Here is a 23,350-nt window from a genome sequence, read left to right as displayed (position 1 = left end):
CCATTGAAGGGACCCCGTTTTGACTTAACTGCACGATTGCAAGCGCCAGCACCAAAAGTACTTTTGAGCTCACGGCTCCACTCATCTTAGGGACTAGACTTCCTCTCAGTAACGGTTTGAATTGTGAAGGACTTCCACAGAGATATTCACGATGCATAACCCCTTTCTTTGCAGGTTATGGAAATGTACCAGGTAATAATATCCCTGTTGGCCATTGGTTACTGTATATGTTTACTAGATTTATGTTGTGCTGGTTTTGTTGATACTGCTGAGTTATTACTTTGTGTTTGACTTAAAAGGCCTTTAATAAATGTATATATTTTTGATATACACCTGACAGAGTAATTTGTGGTGTTGTTTACTGTGTGTGCTCATTGTGGGCTTTTGATCACTCTCACCCCTCCTGAGACCTAGTCTTGACTGCCGGCAATGCTACCTTGATTGGTCTGGCTTGTCCAGAAGGTTACCCTGTTCCAAGAAACTAGGCTGGCCTCCTGAACCTCTGCCCACCAGGTTAGAGTTCAGAAATACATCTTAAAAGACCACGTGGGAGAGGCCTAACATTTTCATGTAGCGCATTCTTTGCCCCGACATAGGACTCATCCACTGGTTGCAACGTCTGAAAGATCTGATGCACTGCCGGGCAGTCGAGTACAAAAGTGTAGCCACCTTTCTTTCCTCATCAGTCTATCCAGTGGCCTTGAAATATATGTAAATACGGTTGATCCATGATTTCCACCGCAGACCCAGGCTTGATGGTGCCCCATAGACATCAAACTCAGGCATTGGGGCTAATGCAACTTGTTGGCGTGGAATTCAGACACCCCCCGCACAGCCAGCACAGCTCCAGCAGGGGTACCTCCAGCATTCTGGTCATCCGCCATGTTGGTGAGCACACGAGTACCCCTACCTTGCTAGGGGCCACACCGGAACCAGAGTAGAACATCCCCAACAGGGTGTCCTGCACCACAGAATGTTCTGAAGCCCCCAATGTGTCCTGCTCCTCCACACTATGCAGAAGAGCCATAGTAGAATTTAGCATGGTGAAAAGGGGATGTCCTTGAGAGAAACCCTTCTCACTTTCCTTCCCAGCTACACTGCTACAAAACAAAGTCAATGGTGTAAACTCCACCCCAACAGAGAGGAGAGAAAAGAAATAAAAACTCTCTCCTCACCTTCTTCCTTTTAGATAGGGGATCTGTTAGGAAAGATTTCCATTTCATGTGTAATTTTCCCTCCAGTTGTGAGCCCCCCCAACTTTTCGATTTTTTTAAACACCAAAGTCTGACTTTGCCAGAGGAGCACAGCCTTCTGCTGCACTCCCCTGGACTTTTCGCTCACTTTGGTATGGGGAAGCTGACATGCTCTTAAAGACAGTCAGTACTGGAATACTTTGTTTCCCTTAGTCCTTGTCAGTGTTGCAACTTTTCAGCAACATGTAGCAAGTGTACAATGTACCTTACAGTACAGTGCACTTCGGTCTAATAGTCATTCCCAAAGGCCCTAGACACTCTTGAAGGATTTTTTGGGAGAGGTGCAGGTGTGCCTTGGACAGGGCTGGTGGCAGTTTATCATTTCGCATATTTTTAACACTTTCTTGCTAGGTAAACCACGATAACCTCATTTGGCACGGTTTGGTGGCCTGCTCCAAAATGGCCATGCCAAGAGGTTCTTTGTCCTGTCCTTTGGCCATCTTGCCCCTTTACCTTCCCCAGGTCAAGCTGCCTGGATCAGTCCTTATTTGGTCATGCATTTTCCCGCAAGTGCCAAGCTTTTGCAGGCTTCTGCATGCCTTGTGTGCGCGCCCCCAGGATGTAGGCTGGAACGTCTGGTTCCAATACACATCCTGGATGCCAGAGAGTCTGAGGTGCTGTGAATGCCTGGGACTACCGGGGTCCGTGATTGGTCCACGTATGGTGTGCCTGAATGTAAGCAGATCTTCCATTGGGTCCTCTTCGTTTTGGTGCAAAGGAAATTCTGGATAAGAGAAGGGCCCACACAGCCATACCATGTCGATCTATGGAGTTCTCACTGAACGAAGGATGGGATCCAAGTATCCTGAAACTAAGAAGCCGAGTCGAGGAACCGCTGGTGACCCGCTGGAAGGTTTGGCATCCTGAGCCCGCTGTCGTCCTGCTGGACCCCTCTGTATCTGATTGAACTATAAGGTCTGCGAAGACGCTTCAACCCAGTGGAATAGTGGGACCAACTATTCTCGGCACCTTCATCAAACCCTGCAAGTAAGCCTTCTCTGAAGTGTCCCTGGGCCAACCAGTGGACTGAGTAGCTTGCACAGGATCCTTGCTCTGTCTCTGCCGCCGTTTCGAGGAGGCCCTTGAAACTTGGTATCCCGTAAGCTCTGTGTTCATGGCACTCTCACACCGAATTTCACACACTTGCGTTCCCAGGTCTGGGGTAAAGAGAGAGAGCCCGAACCGGAGTACAAGCGGTTACCGTATCGCCCAGCCGTGGTGATGAACTTTGCAGGTGCACTGCTCTTGTGCCCCTCTTGCCCCTGATGCCTGCTGCAGTGAAACTGGCCTGATCCATCCACCAGGAGCGTAGAAATCGCCACTGTCCCGTTTGGGAATCAGCCACGCGGCTTCGCTGCTGAAAGCCGCAGAGACGCAGAAATTGCTGCATTTGAACCTGCAACCGAAGTGGACTCGACTGCTGAAGTTTGGTCCGGAGTGTGCCTAGGGGCGGTGAGTACTAATGACCCTTACTGGTGGCCCCTAGCACCTCCATCCTTTTTACGCATGAGTGGCCCCTGGGGGGCCCCTCTCCTTTCCACTGCTAGTGCGAACTATTCCCAACTCTTGGAAACGACTCAGCCCTCAAGTGGAGGCCCTCCTCGAATAGTGGGAACCTATTCTTCATCGCCTCACCCACCTTCCTGAGCTGCTACAGCCCCCTGAAGTGGCCCCGTTTTTGCCCATTTGCGCTACCGCGTGCGCCAGCATTGAAAGTACATTTGAGCGATAGGCTCCCCTCATTTTAGGGACTGGACTGCCTTTCAGTTAGGATTGTGACTGATGTCGAATTGCCTAAAGACTCTTTGCACTGCCGGCTTCCTTCCCTTTTTAGATTGTGGACCTATTTCGTGCATTTAACCCTTTAGGCCCCTTGGTCTTGTGTTTATGTATTCTGATAGGATTGTGTTGGTTTATTAGTATTGCTGTGATTATCATTAAGTGTATGACTTTCAAAGGCCTTGAAATAAATGTAATTGTATTTTTATAACTACACCTGCTTGGGAGTAATTTGTAAGTGTCCTTTGCTCTGTGTGCTCATTGAGGTCTTCCAGTCACCCTCACCCCTCCTGAGACCTAGTCTTGAACGCCGCCAAGCTACCCTGATTGGTCTGGCTTGTCCAGAAGGTTGCCCTGTTCCAAGAAACTGGGCCGGCGTCCTGAACCTCTGCCCACCAGGTCAGAGCTCAGAAATCCTTCTTAACAGGATCCAAACTCCAAACATGCAGATGTCCATCCACGTGGCAGTGGGTTTGTCCAAAATTCGGCATGGGGGTGGGGAGCCACACCCTCCTCCACCAGTACAGCATAAAATAGTAGCTTAAAAAGCTGCACACACCGGCTCTTCGGCATGAGAGAAAGTTCTTTCATCGAGCCGCAGCTCTTACCTCAATGCCTTAGCCCTGCAGGCCTGTGCAAGCATGGACAACCACCTTGTCGCCAATGTGGAAGGGGGCCCCCTGCTATTAGGCCTCCCGTGGCACTGTGAGCCCCCCTAGCCGACAGGAGACTCTTCTTCCCGTCCGGGCTCTATGTGTGCTCTGGAGAGCGCACACGACTCACCCCATTTATTGAAATCCACACGCGACGGAGTTATGCCCCTCTGCCAAGTGCGCCTGTTAAAGGGACACCACAGTCCAGACACAGACTCATACATGCCAACATTCTCGGCCACCTGGGAGGGAGATCTTGCCACAGATATCAGGGGGGAGGGAAGGAACTTTGCCATACTATTCTATTGGAGATTTCATTATATTAGGCAGGAGAAACTAAAAAATTGCTATATTTTTTACTGGAAAATTCGGGAGTCTCCCACCTAAATCGGGAGGGTTGGCATGCATGCAGACTAGCTGCCAGCCTCTTAGTTAAGAAGTCCAGGTAAGCTTTATTATACATATGTACAGTAGATAAATGGTTCTATATACATAAACAGACCACCCACCAGCCATCCTCATGCACTCCAGCTCAGGCCCCCAGCTGACACATTCAGAACAATCACACTCTAGTTCATCAACATTCTCCTGAGTGGTCAACCCCCGTCTCCCCCCCCCCCCGCAGCATTGGCCAGCAGTACAGGACAACATTCATACTTCATAACATCGTGGTGAACAAAACAGAAATTGTTTTACACAAACAAGTGAAGAAAATTGCAGGAGGAAAACAGACAGGTCTAATAAATTACTCGAACTCTCAAAAGTAGCAATTCCGGGTGTTGCGAGATAGTGAAGCTCTGCAGCAGCGCAGGATATTGGTAAAAGCGTAAAGCGCTGTGGTACTCACGAAGGAGTCGCACACGAGCATCAGTACGTTGTGTTGGGGTTCCCCGGTCATAACACCGCAGAACAGGGTTACCAAGTAAACCCGTAGGACCCGGAGTACCGTGTGAGCAACAGGATCAAACATAATGCAGCCATTAACTGCAACACCAGAAACACAGCACAACTTCCGATGTTCGGCAATCTGAGCCAGTCTGACGAAAAGTGAGGACAACGATGGGCGGCTCCCAAAAGCTGTGCTTTCGTTCACTACTTTTATTTGTGTTACTGGAGACTACACATCCCAGCAGCCGATTGTCCATCACGGGTAAAACGAAACCAACATACCTACCAGGATTTTCTTTTTTTATGAGAAGAGGAAACTAAATCAGAGTGAGTCAGGGGAGAGTAATTACTGTTAAGTCGCGATCAAAAAACCTTGTCTTAACCTGCAGCACGACTTCCTTTTTGGTAAACGTTGACACATGTAAAAGCCGCGTGTCACGACACACGTGGATAATAAAAACAAACAAAGGACTATAAATTGGCATCCATATTGAAAAGTGGGTACATTTGGCGAATTGTGATTTATGAAGCGCAGATTAAACAAAAACTCTGCATATTTCTATTCTTCCCTATATTTGATTTTATTCCTCAGAAAAACAAGTTCAATTCTTCAAGTATATGTTTTAATTACCGGCTAAGTTAACAATCTCCATTGACATCCTGCTACCTACATGCAACGTTCGTCAGTAACGCGCAACGTCTCTCAGTGCTTTCCTCTAATAGGATACAGCGAAGCAGTGTGGGTGCTGGTGATGCGACGCCGGTAAGTGCAGCTGAAGTCAGTAGCTGGGCTGCTAGTGCGAATTCACCTTTCTGAGTAACCACAAGATGATAGCAACACACATTGGGCGATGTGCAATTAATTCATGTTTGCAGATGCAGTGCCTAGTTCCCCAGACTGAAAAACAATAAGCACTTGATTGTTTGTGCACGAGTTGTGGAGCGTTTGAACTTCGCTCTGTCATTGCTCGGTTCGGGGTGAGCACTTTCTTCAGCGAGGGGTGTTTCAAGGGATTTTATTCTCCACGCACCCTCGGGCGTCCTCCGTGGCTCCCTGTGCTCACCTTCTGGCGGGGTGGCTGTGCTAATGAAGTATCTATGAGAACATTTTGCATGCATGATTACAATTTTAGGGTGAACACCCAACCGCGAAATATAGCCTCGGCAACTACAGCACATTTGGGATACCGCCAGTTTTAGGCTCACAGAGAAGCATGGCAGCAAAACTCTATATGGTCATGCACTGTCTGTATCCTATTTAGTTTCGGCTATTGGGTGGCTATTTAGGGACACATATAAGCCGAAAATAATACATTGGAGTGCAAGGGGGGAGGTAGAATCGGAGGAAGGGCATACAGCTTGTGGGTGTTTTTTTTTTTTAACTCGCCCACTGACCTGAGCAGGTACCGTTTCCACTCACACCTGTACACCTCCACACCTGTACATGGTCATGCTTAAACTTATTGCTATTTTCACTCAGCTACCCACTACTTGCTTTCCAGGGATCTCTTTGTGGCGGTCCTGTCACTAGTAGTAATATCAAGCGTTGTGCTGTATAGTGCCTGTCGGTGTTATTTCTAAGCAGTCTCCTAAGAGTCAGTGGATTCGTTAAAGTTGTAAATCAGTTCAAAGTGTAATACAAATATTACCAATTTTACCTTAAGCCACTTCTTTTATTAGCAATCAGTATGTCCTTGCATCTATTCCTTGCACTGAAGTCCTGTTAAAAACAAGCACTGGCAACGCCAACAGATTTGGCTTGCGCATAGCTGTTCTGCCTTTACCAGGTACTGACATTTTATGCTCAGATTCTCGCATCGCACCCAACTATTGCCAGGTAGTGCTGGTTAAAAGCCCATGCCATGTCCGCACAAAACCTGAAATTGATTGTTTTGCCAATCCTAGTTAATAAAGCAGCAATACACCCCCATCAAACAGTCACAGTTCTGTAGCCTGTTAAATAATGTGTTCAGAAAGAAGGGGGACAGTATAAAACAATTGTGCTGCGCCAATGTTATAGTCTTAAATGTTATAGTGTAACTGCTGTGTGTGCACCACTGTCAGTTGGCTTTGCCCATAGGCATTATATCTATGTAGAGTGCTAATGTGACCTGTACTCGAACGTGAAAAACGCTGGCGCCGATCACGGCAGGGATTTAATATAGCCCTAATGTTCTTCAATATAAAGATGGCTGTTTCAAGCAAACATGCCAATAATACCACAAAGGGAATACTATAATGATTTTAACATGAACGGCCGCGTCCTTGCACAATTAGTCTAGATGTAATGCCTAAAGTCTACCATGTTGAATAGTTTTTTTCAACAAACAAAAGTGCACAATATGCATACAAAACAACATTTAGAAAGGGACTGTTCTTACAGAACTGCCTTATGACAGCCTTAAAAGGGACCTTCTAGGCGAAACACATATCGGCTTAATCAAACAAATATGGTTTCTGTTAAAAGCGTGGGTTTAGGCAAACAAATATGGACTATGATGAAGGCTTACCTTACGCAAACTTATGTTTTTTTGTGGAAATAACAGTAATACAGATGGTTTAGATTAACCAAACCTTCTTTAAGTGAATACATTTATTTTTTGTTGAAACCTAGAACTTTTATTGTGTTTGAAGAATGTTGTAATGGAATGAATAGCACAATGTCTATATTACCATAGGACGAACACATTTGTTGTATTCACAGGACATTACTTGCAAACTTTCCAAACAGGAATTTAAGCCAGTGGTATACGGCTAAACTTGCCTTTTGAGTAAACGTCACATTGGCCTCTACATCTAGCCTGTTACAGCTGCACAGAACACAGCTAAATGGTATCTGGGGGAGAAAGCAAAACCTTTTTCATACATTTCTAAAATAGTTTTATATAGCATGAACTAGATGCAATAATAGGTGACAAATTAAGCTGGGTAATGATTTTCTCTAAATATCACTGGAATCCAATGTCCCTGCCAGAGGGTACGAGGGTTGGGAAAAGGAAGAAGTGCGCACCCTTGGAAGATTTAGGGGCATTCCATGGGCCGTGCAGGGTAGATTGGAACTGCTATTGCGTCGCGGTATGTGGATGAAGCAGGCATTTCATGAAACTGGTATGTCATCACAACTCTAATAGACATCAAAGGGTATTGGGTAATAATGTCCCCAAACATAATGTCGCCGGGAAAAGCCATTGACGACATTATATATGGTGACATTATGTATGGGGGTGGGTTGTGGGGATGTCCCCTGCTCCCCTTGCAACAAAAAAAAATCGGGGGTTGCGGGGATGTCCCCGCATGTTCAATGTAATAATGCCTCTGCAAAAAATCTGCGACTTTTTTTTGTCCGGAGACATTTTTGCAGGGACATTATTACTTGGAACCCATCAAAGGGAGGACATAGGGCAGAAATCATGGGTTTGCACAGGGGTGTGAGTATCCTTGCAGGAAAATAAGAGGCCAGGCCTGACTGAACATTTGTCACAGCCTGTGGGGACCCATTTCAACATGAGGCTTGGAGGCCCCCCTTGCTTAGGGCGGAAAAAAAATTCTGAGGCACCTGTTGGTGCATACATTATAATGGAGGCAAAGAAATACAGCAGGGGTTAATAGTTGCCGATTATCATGAGACGGCCAGCCAGCAGAAATCTGAAAAACGAAATGTCCACTGAAAAGCTATACATCCTTCATTGTCAGTATGTTGCTGATGTGGAAGAACCAGTGTTAAAAGGCAACAAGGTGATAGCACTTCTGACGTGGCCGCAGCAAGGGCACAAGCAAACGCAGCATGTAACAAGCTCTGCTAAGCACACATTTAAAGAACGAAAGAAGGAATATAGAAAGGAAGAAAGCAGTATCCCCATGGCCCACCTTATCTTAAGTCTCACCAATCCCCTACAACATCATCCCTAGTGTTCCTATCTGTTTCCTCAAAACCAGTAAGGTAGGAAGTACTGGGGCGAGGAAGAGGGTGAACTCCTCAAGGGATCTATATCCCTTGTGTACTAAGATGAGGGAGTGACCAACAGACTCACAGGGAGTCCCTAAGATCAGTAATGGGATGAGGAAGAAGTGCAGAGGCATAGATCGCACCTCTATAAACCATACTGAACGATCTACTCTGTAGAAACGTCCTATTGGCCAAGGCACAGCTGATATAGAAGAGGGAAATTCAAACACAGAGCGAGATCCTCCCTGGAGGAACCAGGAGCTGCAGAACCCGCGGTCAGGAGCCAAACAAAGCAGTCAAGGATGGGACGCTTGGCTGTCGGCAGAGACGTTGTCCAGAGCTCTGCCGGGGTCGTGCTGTGTCTGGAAGCAGGAGGACGAAGCACCAGCCAGTCGAGAGAGCCGGAGAGCGTGATCTGCCTGGAACGCGGCTCCCAAAATGAGGATGTCGCCGCAGAGCTCAGCCGGAGAAGAGACACAGAAGCAGTCGAGCAAGACCGGTGAGCAACCAGAAGAGGGTTGGCTTACTGGGAACCCTGAGGAACCATACCGCAGTGGGACACTGCTCTGCGATTTACATCCAATAAGGAGTGGCATTCAGAGTCCTCTTCTACGTGGCAGTCCCTGGCAGACTAGGAGACCAGGGCTGGCTAGGCCATGAACAAGAGAACAGTACCAAAGGGGTCTGGGACCTGACAGAAATACACCAGAGGAGTCTGGGACCCGAGAGAGAGAACACCAATGCCAAAGCGGTCTGTGACGCGACTGTTAGGCAGAAACCTGTGCAGTTCCCTCTGGGACCACTGCAAAAGATTTAAGACTACAGGTGTTTGGCAGTAAACCCACTTGGTAGCAGTCTGTACCACACAGATTCACTTGGTAGCTGTGGCTGAGCAGTCAGACTTCCCTCAAGAAGAGTTAGGCAGTATACAGAGTATTCACAATAGGTCAGAAGAGCACAGTAGAACAAGTAAACACTGACCAGAGCTTGGTGTAAAAGAGATTTATTTAAAACCACATCTAGAAAAACACACAGGCACTAATAGTAAGCAATTCAAAAACACGGTCACTAAAAGATATACACTCCCTTAGAGGAATTTTAGACAAGTCTTAAGTAAAGCCCCATTTATTTTCAGACAGCGGTGAGCGCTTAACGCAGATGGCACTCTAAAAATTCGTTTTAAAAGGGAGAGAAAAGCAGAGTATAATATGAAACAGATACCAACCCTTTTCATAAGAACAAAACAAGAGAGGGAGGCAAGTAAAACCGTGAAGTTAGAGTTCAGAAGGTCGGATCCACTTTAAGAGGATCAGAACGAAAGGTGTCCAAGGTCACACGGTTGAAGTGCACAAGAGTCTTGCAAATGTTAAAAAAAAAAAGAGTTGTCCCAAAAGAAAGGGACCCGTTAGAAGGTCAAGGAGGCCAACCCAGTCCAGAAGGTTAAGGGATTATTATTACCTTGTAGCAATCTTTAGAAAGGGAGGCCTGGCGGACACGGTACCTTAAAGTGGTGAAAAGACTCCAGCGGGGCAGATGTTCCTGGCAGCGGATGCAAGTCGGTGCTTCGTCCGGGGGAAGAGAGGATCTTGTCGGGGAGGAAGACAGGAGTCTGTTGCACTGCCAGGGAAGAAACCAGCCGCCGAGTTCTCAGGTAAAAGGAGCGGTCCTTTTATTCGCGGTCCAGTGGTAAGTGGCTATCCGGTTGCCGGGGTGCTTGGCACGGGCAATTCGACCACAAGACGGCCTGTGATGCGAAAAGAAGAAGGTAAACTGGTTGTGCCCACCAGTCAGGGGAAGAAGCCTCTCCAGTCGGGAGATCTTCTCTGTCGTCGGGAAGTGGTGAGTCGGTTCCGCAGGGCTCCACCGGTGGTGTCGTCGTGGTAGGTCGGCTCAGCTTCTCCCTCGTCAGATTCTCAGGTCCTGTGACGACTTCTGAAGTTCCAGTCCCCAAAGCCCTGCTTTTATGCAGCACAACCCCATTCACTCAGCCTACCTGTCAATCAAACATGGCCGGCTCACCACTTGTGCCAATCACACAAGAGTGCGACGTGAGTTACCAAGGTAACTCAGTCCAGGGTGCCTAAACCCCCTCCGACACCCCCTGTGGTACCCAGACAGAGTGGCACCACTTTTGGAGGCTTCTGTGGAGAAGCCTGCCAAAAAGTGGAACAAAGGGCTCGACTTGGGTTGGAGTCACAGAAGAGAACACAAACGCCATTTTAGAATCGAGTCCTGGCAAAAAATACCAGTCGGCGAATAAATATTAATTAAATAAACTGGCGGTATGTTGGAGGCTATGAGAATTAAATAATTAAATTTGGTAGCCTCGAACAATGGGAAAATCCCATAGGGGTATATTCGCGGTCGAATATAAAAAGTAGTTTCCACTGCCACCAGCCAAAACTCGATCAAGGGGGACGGAGACGTGCCCTCTCGACTAACAGACCCCGGGGCAATCGAATTGCCCCGACCAGTACGTCCACAATATGATGGTTTGTACCGGTTTCTGTTAATAATTTGGGACTAGTAAAGCCAATGGTGACTTTACATGCCCTGGGAGACAGTAGTCAGTCCCAGGGTATGGAGTCTATGGTGGGGTGTCACTATGGCACCCCTGTGTCACTGCACGGAGGGAGCTGTGTGACACACATAGTAAAAACACATGAGACCCTATGGGGTAACGGACCCCATAGCCCATAAAACACATTAACAGTCAAAGGAACACCATAAATCATGTCCAAGAGAGGGAGAAAAAGAGTCTCACTCTTGGCAGGAGAAAAAAACAAACTCCAGAAATCCAGCAAAGCTGCTGGGGGACTCACTAGGTTAGGAAATTCAGCCTAAAGAGAGAATTCTCCCTAACAGCGACAAAAAAGAATACCTGGCAGTATAGTGAACCGGGTATAATTATTGAAAATCAAGAAAAACTAAGAAGGGTTTGGGATCCACACCCAATAATAAACTACCTCCAAAACCATTGTCGTAGTCACAGTACCTGGCAGGATAGTTAACCAGGTGGGCTGTGAACAGTGAGCATTGGGAGAAAAGCCAGGGGAAGGGAGACATAGCCCCTGGTGTTTATGAACATTGTGGAAGAAGCCAAGAGAAGGGAGTCATTCTCTTGGCAATACAAGAGCTTCAGAAAGGTCAGGGGGAGGGACTCTTCCTCCATAACTCTCTGAACATACAAGACTTTGTGTACTATATGCCTTATTGGAATCTGAATACAAGGAACCTTTTGAGTCTTTTTGATTTGTATCCTTTGAGAAGAACATTTCATTTGCATCACCCAGAGGTGAACTTTCGGCTGTCATCCAGAAATAGGAAGACGTTCTTCTGGGCCACGATTGCTACCCCTTTTCCTTAGTTGAGTTTATAGTGTAAGAGTTGGAAATAGATTTTTGGACACAGGATGGTGGACTCTTTGCTTTAGACTGACATCCTGACACATACCTTAGTATTTAGTTGAGGCACGGAAACCCCGCTTAGAACAAGGGTCAGACAGGGTTTTCTCTTTTATTTTCTCACTAATAAAAGTCTATAGCCAAAAGCAGGCCACCTGTGTGTCAGTCTCCTACTTCTACATACACCCTTACAGGTGATTCTTGTTTTTGCTATCGATACTTGACATGTGGCAACTACCCTTCATGCCGTGTTGACAGTTAGCAATGTCTGTAAAAAGGACGAGGTAAATGCATGGCGCTAACTTGGGAATTACAGTACTGCAGCTTATAGAAGCTACCTGTGCGCATGTGACTGAGACGTAATGAAAGGATATATATAATCTTGCACAATGATGCGAATTACCCAATGGCAAAACACTTTGACCAATGCCACAATAAGGAAATAGATAGTTTCAGATTTGTTGGCCTACACAAAATTGAATTGGGTCCAAGGGGAGGTGACAAAGAAAAGCAACTCAGACAAAAAGAAACAAGGTGTATCTTGGACTTCAAGAGTAAACAGCCCAATGGGCATAACATTGATGAGGAACTTTACCACTTTCTGGGTTGCTAATAAAGACTGCCCACTAAATCAGCCCAATAAATATCAAGGGAATACAAAAAAGGAAAAATGATCGAGTTCCTTGGCATAAAAAACACAAGAAATATTAGTCAAACGGATCCTGCGGAGTGTCTAAAATCAGTTTCAAACCATTCCTATTACAACTTTTATAAGGTGTTGTTTGTATAACGAAAAAGAAAAGGACTTAGAAGAAATTCCTGTTATGTTTGAGTAGTAGATATATCTGTGCAGTTGTTTCAGTGTTTTTAACAATTTTGGGTATATGGTAATTGATGTTTTTGCTTCTATTACACTTGTGGTGATTGGTAATAATTTTAACCTAAGGGTCATGAGAGATCAACAGGAGAGGTCCAAGAGGTGAGGTGAACATATTCCGGAATGAAGATGTGTTGGCCCCCGGCATGATGGCTAGTATTTAATATTGACCAGAGATAGGCCCGGCTAGAACGTATAACGTTTTTAGGTTCAGATATTGAGTGTGGAAATTCTAAGGTGAGATGATATAAGCGAATCTATAAAAGTTTCCCACTCATGCCGTTTACAAAAATCAGGCAGGGTTTTTTACAGAGAAATGCTGCTATTGCATGTGTCACTTTAAATTGAAGAAGTGAAGGCTGCTAATGCACTAAGCACTTTATTGGTTAAAAAAATGTGGGAAATGTATTTACAAATTAGATTTTAAAATCATCCGTATCCATGTTTACATATTTTTATTTGGTAACCTTGAACAAAAGTTATTGTTCCTATTGCACTTGACACTTTACTCTGAAGAGGGAAGGTAGAAACTGAAATGCACTAAGCATTCAATTGAAATGCATTTAGCTTTTAAAGTATGCAAACATGGAGCAATATACCATACATGATACTATTTTGAAAGGTATACATAGCTGCCTGCACATGTCACTTTGATTTCTAACTCCACACTTTGCACTTTAGCCTATGGATGGGTAAATGACAACTGACAAACGGACTTGACAAGTCCGTGTTTAAACCAGATGTAATGGTACACGGCCCATAATATATGGGGGCCTTTCTGTTGAAACTAGAATAAATGTGGGAATATTATTTTGGATTAGAAGGAGGATATTAAGAAATAAGTTCATTATAACGCATAGCAAAATCAATCATAAAATGCAGCAAAATTGCAAAGGAATAGTGGCACCAGAGAGTGTTTAATGGTAAACCCAACCATTCAAAGATGTCCGGGATGGGAATGAAATGTTTGCGTGGAAGGGCGAAATTAGTCCTTTCACGATTTCTGCATTCTGTGTACCTCCTCCACTCCCTCTCTCCTCCCCTACCCCTCCCCCTCCCCCTCCCTTCCCCTGCCTGCCTGTCTCTCTCACGTTTTAAATGGCTTGGTAACAATGAGGCGAATTGTTGTGAGCAAGCGGCGAGTTGGCCGCGAAACGCGTGAACGCCTCGATATGAGGAGTGGTTGCACTTGGGAGGACCTGTTTACATTTTGGTCTTTTTTGCTTTTCCATGGATTTTTAAATACGACATGATTTTGTTTCCCTGTGAAACTAAATAAAGAACAGTTTTGATATTGAAACCAGCGGCTTGGATTCCGACTTCTTTGTAATGGTGAGGGGTCACCAAGATACTATGGAGAGTGCAGCTTCAATCCTCTACCCAACAGGTAGAAAAAACAATATATATATATATATATATATATTTTTTTTTTACATTTTCTTTTCAGTGTAAAACTTTGTTAAATGGACGTTAGGGTTAAGTTGCACTGATAAAAACCCATGAAATGCAATGAAAAAATGTTAAAGGGACGTTATGGTTACAGATAAAACGAAAAACCTCAGAAATTCACGAGTTATGGTAAGCTAAGCAACCATAATTCGCGCCACCACCGTGCATTGCTAAGACTAACACCCAGGACATCAAAGATGACATCACAAATGTCATTGATGACATCACTGATGACATCGCATGTGAAATTCATTTTGAAAAATACAAGGGACTGGGTTTATTATGTTGGTAACAAGATGTAAGGGGTGATCGGGAGACCTAATGTATTAAAGGATGTACTAATCTAAACAACATTGTATTTGAGTGTTGTTAATACAGGAACCTAATCATATCTAAACATAGCCAATGGCTGCAGCATGCATCATAGAAGTACAATATTTATAATCTTGTCATTTTGGAAAGTACAATAATAAATGCTACCTTATGCGAGTTTTGAGTAATGTTAAACATGTCATAACTAGCTAACAATTCAAGACTTACTACACGTTTGCTAGTACAAACAATACATATGAAGAACCACAATACGTACAAATCAGAGGCACAAACAGGGAAACTAAAGTAAGGAAGAAAGAAACGGCATCATCAGAAAAGGATAATAACATTAAAGTTTATCTTCATGTATACAAATGAAATGTGTGTTTGAGGCCTGCTTATTTCCCCATGTACCTGCACCGTCAGCTGAGACTACACCATATGGACCGTACTTTAAGAACATATGACAAGGTTAACGTCTAGATACAAACCCACCTGGTCTAGATATGTCAGTGAAGAAAAACAAGTGGCCCAGATATGTGATGTCATCAGTGATGTCATCGATGACATTTGTGATGTCATCTTTGATGTCCTGGGTGTTAGTCTTAGCAGTGCACTGTGGTGGCGCGAGTTATGGTTGCTTAGCTTACCATAACTCCTGAATTTCTGAGGTTTTTCAGTTTTACTTGTAACCATAACATCCGTTTAACAACGTTTTTTCACTGAAATTCATGGGTTTTTACCAGTGCATGCTATTTTCTTACAATTTACGAATCTCATAATTACCCCAATATAGCAACACGTCTGTCCAATTTACAATGTTTAATCTCAAAACTCTGCCATTTCCCAGCATCATTTTTAAATATTCTATACACTTTTTGCAACTTTCTCCACTGTTTTTGCATCTGTCGATGTCCGGAAACGTCTGATATCACAGACCTTCCGGGCAGTGCCATGTGACCATGCGCACGCACGCAGTATGATGACGTGTCTGCGAAGGCGTCCGCACTTCGCGACCGGGTCCATGCTTCGAAGACTGTTTGGAACTGCATTTTTCGACTGATCTAGGAACTTTCAAGCTCAAAATGTACCCTTGCACAGCTCCTACACCTATACTTACTCATTATCCATTAACAATCTAGAGCAAAGCACATACTTGGAAGAATATTAGTAAAACTGCGATGTCTCTTACAAATTGCATCAGCTATTGCCCTCCCTCATCCCCAAGAGCCACCACCACAACCGCCACAACCACCACCAGCTGGAGGACCCACATAACAGAAAAAGCGCAGCACTTCCAAAGACAATGAAGAGGACCAAGAAGATGAGGTAGAGAACGTGCCTACCTCTAGCACCCAGAGAGAATCATGGCTGTGGCAGTTCTTTACCACTGTTGGGAGTTTACCAAAGGCTTAAGATACCAAAGTGAAATGCACAAAGCGGGAACCCGGGATGTTAGAAAATAGATTTTTCTTCCTACAGCGGGACGCCTGTGGCATCCCGTTGTAGGAAGGAAGGATTTTCCTTCCTCCCGCCGGGACACCTGCGGAGTCCCGCTGTAGGAAGGATAATCCTTTTCCAAGTTTGCCACCATGGAAAGAGAAGGCGGTGCTCTGTACAGAACCCTTTTTCCCTTTCTATGGCAGCCTTCAGAACCCTATGAACCTATTACCACAAGCACATTTTTTTTCCCTTTCAAACCTATCCTACTTTCGAATAACTGTACCACATAGCCTGTCCCAGGTGGACATGGCCACTGTAACAAAATTTTTCGTCCGCAACAGGGGATAACAGCCGGCAGCCCAAGTTATCGGCCCAAATGAAGTGTGTCTGTGTGTGCCCTGATGTCTGCGGGCTTCAGCGTTTTATAAATAACGAGGACTCCAGACCATTATCTTCCATTGCTGCCCCTGCAATGGGGGATGAAGGCCATTAGCAACCCTGGTTCCCAAAGCAGGAAGCCGGGGTGCTAAAAAATAGATTTTACTGCCTACAGCAATCCTTTTCCAAGATGGCCACCATGGAAAGAGAAGGTGGGGCTCCGTACAGAGCCCCTCTTCCCTTTCTATGGCAGCCTGCAGAACCCTATGATCATATTACCACGAGCACATTTTATTTCCCTTTCAAACCTATCTTACTTTTGAGTAACTTTACCACACAGCCGGTCCCAGGTGGACATGGCCACTTTAACACCATTTTTCGTCCCTCGCGGTCATCGCCAGCAGCCAGATTGTCCGCGTCATGACCTTATGCCATGACCCAGACCATCGGGCTACTGCCCACGGCCACAGGCTATACCTCGGTCACCAAAGGTATATGACTATTTTTTGTACCTACATTATGAGGTTGTATACTATACTGATTGATCTTTTCACAATTGACCTGAGGAGAATTGACCTCGGAAGAATTGACCTAATTTAGAAGGTCAATTAGGATACATATGCGGGGGGAACCCCCCGCAACCCTCCACGCATTCCAAAACCCCACGCAACCCCCCACCCAATCCCCTTATATTATTTATAATCCAAAACCAACCCAATACATATATAAAATAACTAAAATAATATAAAGGTCAATTGTGCAAAAGGTCAATTGTAAAAGGTCAATTTGGGTAATACCCATTATGACACTTGTCTAAAAATAAAACACGGGCACATTTGCAAAACCATGCTTTAATGTCCTTGCCAATGCTCCTTAAACGAGTTTGCTCGAAATCCGCCCATGTTTTATTTTTTCATAAGTGTCAAAATGTATGTACATATAATAGTCATATAACTTAGCCCCCACTTGACAAAATCCATTCAGTCTTTACACAAATATTGAAGGTTGGGTCTATAATCTTCGTCACAACTTTTGTCCCCATTCTTCAATAGCAACAAAGTTATAAGCCATCTAAAAAATTTTGAGACCCCCCCCCATCTAATTTAACCTCCTCTTGAGAAAATCCCACTAAACCTTAGAAAACCAGTTATATCTATATCCAAAATCGTTTTGCCAAATGTGGTGCAGATTCGTCAAATGACACCACATGTATATGCCTTTACAATATTTTGGGACCCCACCTCTAATTTTGCCTCCTCTTGACAGAATCCCACAAAACTTTGGAAAACCATTCAGGATTAGGTCTAGAATAAAATTGCTAAATTACATGCAGTTTCATTGAGTAGCGCTAAAGTTATAAGTCATCCAAAAACTGTTTTTCCCCAACCCTGTAATGCACAAATAGGTACAGATGTCCTAGGACATCTGAAGTGTCCGCGGACACCACAGGACTGCCCCAGGACATCTGGAGTGTTTGCGGACTGTCGGGGGAGAAACAACCTGTTTTTGGCTTCTTATGGCCATATCCGATCCTCATCACCCCCACCTCCCCAGAGATTGTTTGTTGAGTTTAACAAGTGCAATGTTGCTTTTACATTTTTTTTTTGCTGTGCTGTCCCCAAAAAGTCTGCGAATCCAACATGGCGGACGTTTTGCGCAAAACCGACTCATTTCACGGTTTCTCACCAACCAATCGGTGACCGAGTCACGATGTCCGCGGACCATGCAAAAGTCCGCACATTTTTCTGGGCCAATCAGAAGCCAGTCCGCGGAACGAACAGGGAAATGGGTCCGCGGACCAGACACAGATATCTCAATTTATTTTGCCGTACATTTTGGTTGTTTTAATAAAAACTACTGGACGGATTTACACCAAATTAACAAAAGCACGTTTTCGGGACCAAGACGCCACTCCTGCCGCAAATCTGGTGAAAATCCGTCCAGCGGTTTGGGCTGTAGGTGCGAGCAAAGTTTTTTCCCATTATGTCTGTGGAAAAAAACAAACTTTTCTGACCCCCCTACAACTTTCCCCCCCTTGACGAATCCTCACCAAACTTGGCAAAAAAAATTCTGAGCGGGCCATATAGCTTTTTTGCAAAGATTGGTGAGGATTCCTACAGGTGGAGCGAAGTTAAAAGCTGCCCAAAAAGTGGTCTTCCTATGGGTTTAGCAACTTAACCATAACTACACTACCGCGGGCCGTGTAGTTATGATTAAGTTGCTAAAACCATAGGAAGACCACTTATTGGGCGGCTTATAACTTCGCTCCACCTGGAGGAATCCTCACCAAACTTTGCAAAAAAGGTATATGGCCCGCTCAGAATTTTTTCAGCAAGTTTCGGGAGGTTTCGTGCAGGGGGGGATTAATAGGAGGGGCCACAACATTTATTTTTCTCCATAGAATGAATGGGCAAAAAGTTTGCGCACGGCTACAGCCCAAACAGCTGGCCGGATTTTCACCAAATTTGCAGCAGGAGCGGGGGGGGTCCGGGGGGGGCTTGGTTTCAAAAACGTGCTTTTGTGTGTTTGGTCAAAATCCGACCAGTACTTTTGTTGCAAAGAACTGAAATGTACATCTAAAAAAATAAGTGATATCTGGCTCTGCTCCGCGGACCCATTTCCCTGTTCGCTCCGCGGACAGAAGTCTCATTGGCTTGTAGTAAGCCATGATGTCGTTGAACATTGGACGCGGCCGGTGGTTGGCTGGAGGGAAGCGTGCTGTGCATCAAAGTTTTTGTGAAACGCCGCCATGGTGTATCGGAGGATAGTGTTGTGGTGTGTGTGCCAAGCTCCTAAAGCATTGTGTGCATGGCTGGGGCTCTTGTATGTAAGCGTGTGGCCACTAAAATGAGTCCTTTCTGGCTCCGCTCCGGCATCCCATTTACCTGTTCGTTACACGTTCAAAAGTTTGATTGCACTGCAGTGTGCAGTGACGTGATGTGCGTCCTACGTTTTCGATAACGGCATGTTGTATCAGAGGACAATGCAGTGGTGAAAGGGTCTGGAAAACATACTTACGGCATCTGGTGGTGGGAAGAAGAGATGGAAAGGGTGGGGAAGTGAGAAGTGGGTCATCTGATATATCTCATTAGAGGAAGACGGTGGTCTGCCAGCGGTATCTGTGTATACTATGCCAATTCGCAGTTACCTCAACAGGCAACAACCTTGTGTGGTGATTGCAGGCAGCCTTCGTTATGGCATGACAGCTCCAGCAGTGATCTCTTTCTGTGATGAGTGGTCGCAGGCTGAATTGCAGAAGGGGAGTGCATTCCACATGACATGAACTTTTAAACATAGCATGTACTATGGTGTGTTGTGTGTGGTAAGTCTGTTGCCCCTTCGATGAATGGCTGGAGCCCTGGCACGGAAAAGTATGTCCACCGGTTGAAAAGGTATGTCCACTGGTTGCAAGTAGGTTTGACATTGTTGCTTTCTTTGTGTGGTTTGGCTGCATTGCATACTTTTTTTAATAATTTTTTATTTTTTATTTTATTGTGGTATAAACCAAAACTGTTTTTTTTCACAAATACAAAAGAAAACTTTCAAAAAGAATACATTTGCAAATTTCTCATTAAACGAAAAACATGTTTCTCCAAATTTCTTACCTTCGCTGCTTCGCTACTTCGCATACATTGTTGGTTCCGTAGGTGTGGTGATTGTTAGAACATCCTACAGTTGTCGGTGTATGGGTGGAGATGCTGCAATGAGTAGTCCAGTAGTGTGTCCACTGGGTGCAGTGTTGGACTATTGTCCATATAGAAGAGGGTACAGTTGAACTGGTTCTTATATGTGCTTGGGTAGTCTGCATTGTGCAGATTAGTAAGTGTTGTACTGCAGTATTGGTTCTATGCACTTACAGAGTGTTGGGAGCAGGACCAATGTTGTCAAGAATTTGTTGTTTGGTTGCCATTAATAGCATGCTTTGTGAATGGAAGTGAATTGGGCAGCTTACTAAGTGTTGTACTGCACTATGCTGCATTGGTTATTTGCACTTACTAGAGTGTTGGAAGCAGGACCAATGTTGTGAAGAGTTTGTGGTTTGGTTGGCAGTAATACAATGCTTTGTGAATGTAAGTGGGTAGTGGCGCCAAACACTGTGGTATGTTTGTGGATTATGGTGACTGGAATATGTTTGCATGCATCGCTTTGTTCTGGTGCGGCGGTTGGGTACAAGTTCTGGTGCCTATGTTGCCTTTGTGAATTCTGGCACATGGCTACATGTTCACCTGCATGGTTCTATTATGTTGTGGTGGGTGTGGGCTAGCCTTAGACTGTTGGGTGCTTGGCCAAAGGCCATAGGCCATAGGCCATGCACCCAAAAGCCTAGACCTTCACCACAGCCACCTCAACATAATGCAGCCATACAGTTGTAACTCTTCATGTCTTCAAAGGTGGGGACCTTTACGCAATGTTTGTGGAGGACATTGTACACTTGGTAGAACAGCTGAAGTGAGCTGCTATACGTACGTTAGCATATGGTGTAGGTCATTGCACGTGTTGCACATTAGGAAGTCACATGTGACCATTTGCGTTTGCTACAGTTTGCCCTTTATAAGACCCATTGCGTTGGATGCATGGCTGGAGCCCTTGCACCGACAAGTTTGTTGTCCACTGATCGCAAGTAGGTTTGACATTGTTGGTTTGTGTGTGTGGTTTGGCTGCATTGCGTGTACTATGGTGTGTTGTGTGTGGTAAGTCTGTTGCCCCTTCGATGAATGGCTGGAGCCCTTGCACGGAAAAGTGTGTCCACTGGTTGAAAAGGTATCTCCAGTGGTTGCAAGTAGGTTCGACATTTTGTTGCTTTCTTTATGTGGTTTGACTGCATTGCATACATTGTTGGTTCCGTATGTGTGGTGATTGTTAGAACATCCTACAGTTGTCGGTGTATGGGTGGAGATGCTGCAGTGAGCAGTCCTGCAGCATGTCCACTGGGTGCAGTGTTGGAATACTGTCCGTATAGCAGAGGGTACGGTTGAAGTGGATTTTATATTTGCTTGGGTAGTGTGCATTGCGCAGATTAGTAAGTGTTGTACGGCACTCTGCAGTATTACTTGTATGCAGTTACTAGAGTGTTGGGAGCAGGACCAATGTTATGAAGATTTTGTGGTTTGGTTGGCAGTAATAGAATGCTATGTGAATGGCAGTCGTAGGGGTGCCAAACAGTGTGGTATGTTTGTGGATTATGGTAACTGGAACATGTTTACATGCATCGCTGTATTATGGGGCGGCGGTTGGTTAGAAGTGCCGGTGCCTATGTTGCCTATGTGAATTCTGGAATCTGGCTACATGTTCGCCTTCATGGCTCTGTTATGTTTTGGTGGGTGTGGACAAGGCTTAGACTGTTGGGTGCATGGCCAAAGGCCGTAGGACGTAGGCCTTGCACCCAAGAGCCTAGGCCTTCACCACAGCCACCACAACATAATGCAAGCATGCAGTTGTAACTCTGCATGCATTTGAAGTTGGTGGCTTTTACACAAGAGTTGTAGAGGACATTGTAGACTTGGTAGAACAGCAGAAAGTCAGCTGCTATGCTTACTTTACCATATGCTGTACATCATTGCACCGGTTGCACATTAGGGAGCGAAATGTGACCATTTGTGTTTTCTATGGTTAGGCCCTTATAACACCCTTGCTTTAGGAAGTGCTTTAAGATATTGCGTCATGAAAGGAAGTGCTCAGCATCACACATGTAAAATATGGACAATTTACACTGCCACCTGCATACCATTCAGCACACCCAACGCAACGTTATGCAGCCATGCATGCAAATATGTGGCCAGGATGAAAGCTGGCAGGCTCAATTGTAGCTGGGGAGTGCATTGCACATAACATGAGCATTTAAACATAGGGTGTACTATGGTATGATGTTTTTGGTGAGGGCCTAGCGCCTTGGATGCATGGCTGGAGTGGAAAGGGAAGAAGGGCTGTCTCTGCTTTACTGGGGCACAGTCCTCGCTGTAGCTGGGAAAGCGCACGTGCCACCTCCTGGCCTTTCAAGCATGGTGGACATGGAAATGGATCTGTGGGAATTAGCCAATCAGGTGTCGAGGGTGTGCCTCACAGGAAGGGTCGGTACTATTTTTTCCCCATTACTCTGTGTAGTGCGGGTGGCAGGCAGAAATGGAGAGACGCAGGGTGCTAATAGTGGGTGATACCTTTGTGCAAGATCTGTACACGTATGCCGCGCAAAGAGGCATGGCTGCTAATTTTGCGTTGGAAGGAGTGGAGGCTTTCTGGGGCACTGTCTATGAGGGCAGTTTTGGCAGTATGGGTGACCTTTGCAGATGTGTGGCCTCTGTCGGCACTGTTGATGTTGTCATGCTGCATTATGGAGCTCTACATTTGGGGTACATATCATGTGGATGTTTGCTCTGTTGCCTAAAGAAGTTGATGGAAGAAGTGATGCAGATTTTTCCCAATGCCAATGTGGTTTTCTCAAGCATACCACCAAGAGGAGCATGCAACCATGCCGGTGTAATTTGTCCCCAGCCAGAGGTCGGAAGGTGTTTCATAAGCAGAAGCATGTGTCAATTTATGTCCACTGCTGGGATGTTCTCCACCGACTTGACATCATTGATGAGCAAAATTTGCACCGGTTCCATGCAAATGGAATTTATTTGACCAACATTGGCAATGCTGTTTTGTTTTAAACTGTGCAAAAAATGTTGAAGACAATCCTGTAACAATGTAAGGAGGCAAAGAAAAGAGAAACTCTGATAAAGAGCAAAAATGAAAAAGGTTCTTTGTAAGCTCGAAAAAAAAGCACGAAACAAATTTTTCTGAGGGACCACTAAAAACCCAATCCCCTAACCTGTTTCACACTTCTTCACACCTCCTTCCCCCCTTCCTAGCATGATAACTCTGCAGATTCCACGGTAGTTCAGGATTACACGTGCCACATCCGGCCATTTTCAGGATGGTAGCCATGGAAATGGGACTGTGGAGGCTAAGGCATTGCTCAATACGTT

General features: G+C 45.2%; 2 protein-coding genes across 3 annotated transcripts in view; one reads left to right on the top strand and one right to left on the bottom strand.

Moving 5' to 3' along the window:
* The window catches only part of ARSK (arylsulfatase family member K), a 1,332,773-nt gene extending 1,328,005 nt beyond the window's left edge, over positions 1–4,768 (bottom strand). Inside the window, exon 1 of one of the 2 annotated variants that reach the window (XM_069627648.1) lies at positions 4,533–4,768. In XM_069627648.1, coding sequence (XP_069483749.1) covers positions 4,533–4,655 — 123 coding nt within the window. In that variant the 5' untranslated portion in view covers positions 4,656–4,768. The remainder of the gene's footprint in view (positions 1–4,532) is intronic. The other variant, XM_069627647.1, reaches the window with a different exon arrangement.
* A 350-nt stretch (positions 4,769–5,118) lies between these two features.
* The window catches only part of SKIC3 (SKI3 subunit of superkiller complex), a 2,336,627-nt gene continuing 2,318,395 nt past the window's right edge, over positions 5,119–23,350 (top strand). The window contains exon 1 of the mRNA XM_069627646.1: positions 5,119–5,336. The gene's annotated coding sequence lies outside the window, so the exon portion shown is untranslated. The remainder of the gene's footprint in view (positions 5,337–23,350) is intronic.

The sequence above is a fragment of the Ambystoma mexicanum genome, chromosome 6p (assembly GCF_040938575.1).
Source record: "Ambystoma mexicanum isolate Mex_15411 chromosome 6p, UKY_AmexF1_1, whole genome shotgun sequence".
NCBI classification, from domain to species: domain Eukaryota; kingdom Metazoa; phylum Chordata; class Amphibia; order Caudata; family Ambystomatidae; genus Ambystoma; species Ambystoma mexicanum.
The sequence above is the reverse complement of the archived record's forward strand: the minus strand, read 5'-3'. Positions and strand labels throughout refer to the sequence as shown.